The 8,862-nt window shown below is 46.0% G+C and overlaps 1 pseudogene and 1 gene segment (V, D, J or C); both read left to right on the top strand.

Annotated features, from left to right (window-relative positions):
- The first annotated feature begins 223 nt into the window (after positions 1-223).
- On the top strand, positions 224-930 carry LOC104664704 (annotated as a pseudogene). Its single transcript, XR_748317.2, has 2 exons — positions 224-308; positions 407-930. The product of XR_748317.2 is annotated as an immunoglobulin heavy variable 3-7-like (transcript).
- A 6,584-nt stretch (positions 931-7,514) lies between these two features.
- Positions 7,515-8,550, top strand: LOC104659315. The segment is given in 2 exon segments: positions 7,515-7,626; positions 7,709-8,550. Coding segments are annotated over 2 exon segments (519 nt in total).
- The last annotated feature ends 312 nt before the right edge of the window (positions 8,551-8,862 follow it).

The raw sequence follows: 8,862 nt of genomic DNA, 5'->3' as shown, positions 1-8,862 counted from the left end.
CAAATTTATAATAAGAAACTACATTTTCCAAAATCGTATCAGTATCTCTAAACTCCTGCAGAACACTCATCTGCTCTAGGCCCTGCCCTCTCCTCAGGCGTCCCACCCCAGAGCTTGCTATGCAGTAGGAGACATGCAAATAGGTCCCTCCCTCTGCTGATGAAAAGCAGCCCAGCCCTGATCCTGCAGCTCTGGGAGCTCCAGCCCTAGAATTCTCAGGTGTTTCTATTCGGTGATCAACACTGAACACAGAGGACTCACCATGGAGTTTGGGCTGAGCTGGGTTTTCCTTGTTGCTGTTTTCAAAGGTGATTCATGGGGAATGAGTTGAATGTACGTGAATATGAGTGAGAGAAACTGGGAATATGTGTGGCAGTTTCTGACCAGGGTGTCTCTGTGTTTGCAGGTGTCCAGTGTGAGGTGTAGCTGGTGGAGTCTGGGGGAGGCTTGGTCCAGCCTGGGGGGTCCCTGAGACTCTCCTGTACGGCCTCTGGATTCACCTTCAGTAGCACCAAGATGAATTGGATCCGCCAGGCTCCAAGGAAGAGGCTGGAGTGGGTGGCTGACATAAAGTATGATGGAAGTGAGAAAAACTATGTAGACTCTGTGAAGGGCCGATTCACCATCTCCAGAGACAACACCAAGAACTCCCTCTATCTGCAAATGAACAGCCTGAGAGCTGAGGACACAGCCGTATATCACTGTGTGAGAGACACAGTGAGGGAGGTCAGTGTGAGCCCAGACACAAACCTCCCTGCAGGAGCGTATGGAACCACCAGGGGGTGCTCAGGATACACAGAGGACAGGGGCAGCCCCAGGGCAGGTGCAGGGGGAGGTCAAGGGCTGCTCTCCTTCAGGGTCTCTGGCTTCCTCTCATCTAACAGTTCTCCAGAGGGCCTTGTATGTTTACAGTTATATGCCTACTACTGAGGTTTCTAAGTTCGTAAAGTTTAATTACCATAAGAGGAACCACTATCAAATGCCCCTAAAGCAGGTGTCACAGATGGAGAAAGAAAAGGGGACAAGAAGCCAGGTGAGGCTGTGGACACTGTCTGCCCAGGATTCAAGTTTCACAAGCAGTGAGGGAGAAATGGGGAGTCTCATGGAGCTCCCTAAGTACCATGTGGTCCAAACTAAGTCCAGCAAGGCCATCAGGCCTCCCTGAGCTCTAGGTGCCCATCAGGGATCCGCCATGTGCCCGGCAGCCGCCGTGCCTTTTCATCTCCCCTGCGCACACTCACTGTCTGGGACGAGCTTCCAGGATGTGTGTGTTTAGCACCAACCAGATGATGGACCTCAGAGTGCAGCAGCTGGTGCCTGGATCATGGGCTCCCTAATGCTGGAGGAATGGGAGGTGCATTCTCAGGGACAAGACACTGTTGATGGATTTTTATATAGAAACCATGATTTTACTTGCTTCTCTCAGGAGACACAGAGGATGCCATTAGGCTATCATGCCTCACTTCTATTCTGAAAATCACCCTCTTTATAGTAAAAGAAAACAATTCAATATCCATTCCACTGAAAGTAGTTTCTTTTTAATTTGGTTGCAAGTTTACCATATATGTGCCTGAATTTATTCTCAGAATCTACTGAATTGTCTAGAAATCTCACAAATTGAACAAAAGTGAATTCTTCATTCCTACCAAAATGTGTGTATGTAGGAATTTCAGTGTGTTTTCCAGAACCCGTGAACACCAACCACCGTGTTTCATGGTCATTTATTGGCCTGATGAAGCCCTCACTGACCCCCTCCCTCACCTGTGCTGTCTCTGGATTCTCCATCACAGCCAGCGCTTCCTGCTGGGGCTGGATCTGCCAGTCCTCAGTCAAGGGAGTGGATAGGGGCCTAGGTCACGAGGGAGCACAAATTCTAACCCACTCCTCACGAGCTCAGTCACCATCTCCAGATCCATGTCCAAGTATCAAATTTTCTTGCAGCTGAGTTCTGTGACCAACTGCTACAAACTTGTATTCTTGTGAGAGGAACAGAGAAGATGTCAGTGTGATCCCAGACACAAACTTCCCTGGAGAGGGGCCCAGGACCAACAAAGGGCACTCAGACTCCATGAAAACAGGGCCCAAGTTGGAGAATGGGATTCCCGTAACCCTCCCATTTCACCACTAGATACTCTACACTATGCCTACACTAAGGTGCGTGTATAATATAATTAGAATATATTATTTATATATGTGTATAATCACATCTAGTGTAAGAATGTGTTGCTTCTGCCTTACGTGACCATTAAAGACCACATCTCTCACCTTATTCAATGACCTTATAAAGTATAATACTTTTATGTAACCATTAAAGACCACATTTCTCACCTTATTCAATGACCTTATAAAGTATAATACTTTTATGTAAGATTTATCTCTTTTGTGTTTCTTCTTCTGTCTGTATTCTCTCTCTCTCTCTCTCTCTCTCTATCTCTCTCTATCTCTCTGACTCTTTCTGTCTCTATGTCTCTCTCTCACACACACCTATACAAACACAGTGGTTGGCAGTATATAGGCTAATTAAGAATATATTCCCATATGGTTTAAAAATAGCAGTTTTACAATATGTGCCTTTAATTTTACAAAGAAAACTAAATCCAACTGCCAGTGATTTTTTATGTTGATTTTAAAAATTTAAATTGTTAATTTTTGTTTTCATCAATCCTCGTATGTATACTATTGTATTCTTTCAAGTTATCTGCTGCCTTCATAGAATTGAACATGTGAAAAATCTCCATCGAAATTTCTGCGACTCAGGACTAGTAAGCAATAAGTAAGAAGTCACTCTCCTGACCCTTCCCCGCAGCTGCAGATTCTTGAAGGCAGAGCAGGTGTAATGACCTTGCAGTAGACCAAGGCCCTCGAAGGTGACATTGGATCTTGAGTTCCAGCACATCTTGGGAGGTCAAGTGGATGCTTGTGAAAGAAATAGTGGCTATGTGACAGTTTCTATCCAGAATGTCTCTGTGTTTGCAGGTGTCCAGTGTGAGGCGCAGCTCACAGAGTCTGGGGGAGACTTGGTACAGCTTAGAGGGGTCCCTGAGGCTCTCCTGTGCAGCCTCTTGATTCACCTTCAGTAGCTATGAGATTCACTGGGTTTGCAGGCCTCAGGGAAGGGGCTGGAATGGGCTGCAGTTACATGGTGTGGTGAAACTCATCAATACGATGCAGACTATGTTAGGAGCAGACTCACCATTTCCAGAGACAACACCAAGTACATGCTGTACAAGCAAATGAACAGCCTGAGAATCCAGAACACGGCAGCGTAAAACTGTGCAGGAGACACCATGATGGAAAGTCCACGTGGGCTCAGAGACAGACAGCCCTGCAGGACACAGGGGGTGGCTTGGCTGGAGGGGACACTCAGCACCCACAGGAGACAGGAATAGCCCAGGGCAGGGGCAGGTGGAGTTCAAGGACTGCTTTCCTGTCAGGCCCCGTGGCTTCTTCTGCACCAAATGCGTTCTCCTGGGAGCCTCTCTGTGTTTATGGTTCTCTGCCTAACACTGAGGCCTCTGGATTGGAAAAGGTTATTACTAGAAAAAAAATTCTCATATGCCCCTAAGGAATGAATCACTAATTGAGGGAGAAGATGTCACAGGAGGCCAGGGAGGCTGTGGAAACTGTTGGACGTGGACACAGATCTGATGACAAAGACATGAGAAATCAGGAACTCTGATCAAACCTCCTAATTACGCCAGGGTCCACTCTAAGTCTAGTAAAGCCATTGATGCCTCCCTGGGCCAAACCCACCCATCAGGGATCTCTCCTGTGTCCCAGCAGCAGACACGCCTTAGAATCTCCACTGTGTGTAATCACTGTCTGGGAGGAGCTCCCAGGACATGTGTCTGCATTAACCAGGTGATGGATGTCAGAGAACAGCAGCTGGGTACCTGGTCTGTGGGTTCCCAGATGTTGGAGAAACGGGAGGTGCGTCCTCAGGGGAAACACACTGTTTATGCATTTTTATATAGAAATCATGATTTTTTTCTTCTCTCAGATGACCTAGGGGATCAAGAAAACAAGCCTGTAAACAATTGTAATGTCCGCATTTCTCCCGAATACATGCATTATTTCTTAATTCTGAGAGGGGATTTGACAGCATTGCCTTTCTCCTAAGAAATTCTTCAACTCCAGCCTGAAACCAAATGGTGATCACATTCTTTGGTTTCGTTCAAGTGCAGAGATCTTGAGTCAAGCAAATTTGGTCCTTTCCACACACTAAGCCTCACCTTCCTCAGAGAAAGAGCAGAGATTGATCCAACTGTGTCTGAGATGGGAGCTGCCTCTCCACACCTTGCAGCTTGCAGAGACCCCCAAGTGCAGCTTTATTGAGTCAGGTGTGTCTCCATGTGGGGGACGTCTGCTGCCAGTGATTGCTGCTCGGTTCTAAATGTGGGTTCAGAATTAGGACACTTAGGTTATCACACCTCAAATATTACCATCATTGTAGATAGAAATAATAATACAAGGCCAATTGTTGTCTCTTGTTCCTTATTACTATTGGAGTATAAGTTTGAAGAGACAAATTGTTACCATATATTTGCATAAATGTCAGAATCTCTTGAATTGCTCTTGAATACTTGCAAACTGAATAGAAGCAGATTCTTATATTTTTTCTATACTAGTATATTTTGGGATGTCAACATTTTGTCCAGAACCTGTGAGTACCAATAACTGTGTGTTTCAGAAATGACTGTGAGATTCAGTCATTTCTATCAAGTTGAATAACCAGTTAACTTTATCTTAGATATAAGGATGGAAGCCCAAGGTAGAGGTTTGTCAGGCATTATTTCTGTGCCTGCTGCCTTGGGAGTGTCTGTATTTCTTATGCTCTGTCCTGGGTCTAGACCCCAATGGCTCCCCTACTCCATGGCACTCGCCTGTGCCTGTGCATGCCCTTGCCAATGCCCTACATAAAACATCTGCTTTGGCTGAGGAAGAACCCCCTGGCCTTTTTTTCCTCCTGCTCCTGGTCCACATTCTTCTCCATCCACAAGCTCTCAGCAGCGCCTCCCATTCACACTAACCCTACATGGGGTCATAGCTTGTCCACCACTTCCTCTCTCTTCTGAGCCTTGCCTTTTACTCCAAGAGCCTGTTTCCACCTCAGCTGGACTTGTGTATAGGAAATGGTTTACGGAGCAGGCTTGGGTTGTGCAAACCCTGAACATTCCTGAAAAAGTGCTTTCTCAAGCCAGGTCCATATTCAGTTCCTGGGAGATGATATCTGACTTTCTGGTAAACTCCTCCTGGTAGTGTTATTAAAGCACTTGATTAAGGTAAGGTTCACATCTGTAAAACTACACATGAATTAACATACTTAACTCACTGAGTTTGGAGTCAGTGTACATCTGCAAAGTTGTCCCCGCCATCAAGGTCATAACCATAGCAATCACTTCCAAGACATTCCTCTTATCTCTCTTAATATTATGATTATTTTATTAGTTAAAATGTATTTTTGTTTGTGTCTGTGTCTCTGTGTGTGTAGCCTGGGTGCACACTATACTAGCTGTTTTCATAATGACTTAGGGTGAATGCCTGTTATTGCTCAAGGGGCCGGCCTCTGAGCACTGGAGGTCAGTTGTGCAGGTGCCACACACATCTGTGATGGCCCCAATAAACAGCACTGGGTCCCAGCACTCAGGTGAGCTTCCCTGGTGGACAATGCTTCACACGTGGTGTCATTCATCACTGCGGGGGAAACTGGGGACAAGAGACTCCTCAGGGTAAGAACACCTGGGAGCTTGTGCCTGGATTCTCAGGGCCTTCTCCCTGGTGCCTTTGCTCATTTTAATTCATATTCATTTGCTATAATAAAGCTGCACCCATGAGAGTAACAGCTTGTCTTGAGTCCTTTATTTCTATTGATTATGGGGCCTGGGGATGACCTTGGGACACTCAACACAATTACATCAGAGGTGGAGAATGCTAGAAAGTTCCTGACTTCTGACACATGGCTAGAGGATAGTTTATAACATCAAAGGATGTGAAAGTATGGGATAAAAGACATTCAATGCCAGACTGGCTACAGAATCATATGGCATGAGATGGCGTGTGTGCTCCAATAAGGAGCAGGAGGTGAAAGTAATCCATGGAATTTAGAAATGACAGACACAGCTTCCTAAGAGTTGTTCCCTGAATAAGGAAAATTAAAAATAATGAACAACCCAAATATGCAATTCATATCTGTGATAGCTAAAAATAACAGTAAAAAGATGCACATCCAGCCCTGCACTGTGCTCTGTGAGCTGAGGCTGCTAGACTCCCATTCACCACCAAAGGGGACAGTTGTCCAGAAACAACACACAACACACAAGAGCCACAGAGAAGGTAGCCCAGGGGTTGGGCTGGTGGGGAGAATCCACTAGACAACTAGAACAAGGAGGACAGTATGGAAAGTGGCGTTATTTGGTGATATGATTGATATCATTAACTGATATCATCGGATTGTGAACAACGTTAGCCAATGGACTGTGAGAGTGACTGATGTAGCAGCCTCTCTGGCTTCCTGCGCTGCAGATGAGAGGATAATGTTAGGGAAGATGCTGGACCCACAGCTCACAACAGACACATGACAGATGGCTGTCTCTGATCCCAGCCTCAAGTAGGATGCTCCTGATGAGACAGCTTTCCTGGTGCACTGGATCCCAGATCCTGTATAGCTTTAGAACCTGTGTAGTTTGTGTCACCTTGGCTTTTCCTTTGGATCTTTTAGGTGCTAATGAAATGAGAGTGGTTCACAAGAAAATGGGGCAGACAAAGGGGATAGTTAAGGGCCTCCTCCAAGCAACGTGGATGTCATAAAATAAAAGTTAAAGAATGAAAGAAACAAGAAGGTGCTGGGGGTGACACAAAGGACTTAAAACAGCACTACCAGGAGTCGGGTGCAGCAATGCGGATCCCTTCAGGTCCATCAGCAATTCAGAGACCTAAACAAATATTCCCTATTCACGTGGAAATGGCAGAATGCAGAAATCTAGAAGACTAAATGGCCAGGAAAAATGTGTGATTTTGCACGGGTGAAGGTCTGGCAAGTTAATCGACTTGAGGACAGTAGAAGGCCTGAAGTGGTCCTGCCCTTGCTTGGTGCCCAGGCCATAGTCCAACTCATGTGAAATTGCCAGGGAATAGAGAGTAATTTTCTTGGTAGTTATTGTTATCAGATATACATGCATTTGAATTTTTTCTTCATGGCCTTTCCTGGCTCTACTTCTCATTTTTTAACACACCTAGTTTCATCTAGATTTGTCACCTTCACAGGGTCACAGAGAAGGGTGGAGGAAGGGAGGCCCTGGGATGGGTCTCGAAGAAACGGAAAATTGTGGAAAGGGGCAATAGCAGGGTGTAAGGAATTACTGAGACCTTATTCTGCCCCTCCCAGGAGGCTCAGGCCAGGCTTTTTCTGCATTTGAGGTTCTGGGTTATAAACCCTGTAGACTCTTCCCTTCAGGGCAGGGTGACAACTATGCAAATTCAACTGGCGGCCTCCCTACTTAAACCCAGGGCTCCCCTCCACAGTCAGCCTCCCTCACCGTCCAGCTGGGGATCTCATTGCTTCATTTCTGTCCTCCACCACGATGGGGTCAATTGCCATCCTCGCCCTCCTCCTGGCTGTTCTCCAAGGTCAGTTCTGCCCAGGGGTTGAGGTCACAGAAAAGAATGGGGAGAAAGGAGCCTCAATTCAAATTTTGTATCTCCCCCACAGGAGTCTGTGCCGAGGTGCAGCTGGTGCAGTCTGGAGCAGAGGTGAAAAGGCCCGGGGAGTCTCTGAAGATCTCCTGTAAGACTTCTGGATACAGCTTTACCAGCTACTGGATCAGCTGGGTGCGCCAGATGCCCGGGAAAGGCCTGGAGTGGATGGGGATGATCTATCTTGGTGATTCTGATACCAGATACAGCCCGTCCTTCCAAGGCCAAGTCACCATCTCAGCGGACAAGTCCATCAGCACCACCTACCTGCAGTGGAGCAGCCTGAAGGCCTCGGACACCGCCACGTATTACTGTGCGAAAGACACAGTGAGAGAAACCAGCACTGAGAGCATCAAAAACCCTCCACAGTGCAGGTGCAGAGTGAGCTGCCAGAAACTCCCTCCCCAGGGACCTCTCTATTCATTTGGGGAGGAAACACTTTTTGTCCTCAGGAGCGAGAACCAGAGAACAACATGGGAGGGTTCCTAGCCCCCTAAGGCAACTGGATAGGGGACCTGACCACGGGAGGTGGATTCTCTGAGGGAGCTCTTGTGTGTTCTACAAGGTTGTTCATGGTGAATATTACATGGTTAACATCAAAAGCCTGCCTAAGAGGCACCTCTTCAATATGACAGTTTTTTAATTAGTGAAAATTTTACAGTTAATCATTGCTTGCCTTCCTCCTTCCTATCCGCTCTCACTCCCTCCTTTTTTCTACTTACTTTTACAAAGTCATTTAATCACTTTTTGAAATAATAGGTTCTCGTTTTTGTTATTGTTTTTCTTTTAATAATATGCCCTGAATAATTCATCCTTCTGCCAATTCATAAGTATTCAGTATAACAAAGACTTCCTTCATAAATAGATTCCCTGTGAGTAATCTTGCAAATATTTTAGGACCTGTCTGGTTAAGGATAAATTAAAATAAATAGATAAATTTTAAAAAACATACAACCTATCAAAACTGAACCACCAAGAAATAGAAAATCTGGGTTGGGCGTGGTTGCTCATGCCTGTACTCCCAGCACTTTGGGAGGCTGATGCAGGTGGATCACCTGAGGTCAGGAGTTCAAGATCAGTGTGGCCAACATGGCAAAACCCCATCTCTACTAAAAATTCAAAAATTAGCTGGGCTGGAGTCCCATAGTCCCAGCTACTTGGGAGGCTGAG

Source organism: Rhinopithecus roxellana, chromosome 5 (assembly GCF_007565055.1).
Source record: "Rhinopithecus roxellana isolate Shanxi Qingling chromosome 5, ASM756505v1, whole genome shotgun sequence".
In the NCBI taxonomy this organism is placed as follows: domain Eukaryota; kingdom Metazoa; phylum Chordata; class Mammalia; order Primates; family Cercopithecidae; genus Rhinopithecus; species Rhinopithecus roxellana.
Note: the sequence above shows the minus strand (reverse complement) of the source record. Positions and strands in the feature narration are given on the sequence as shown.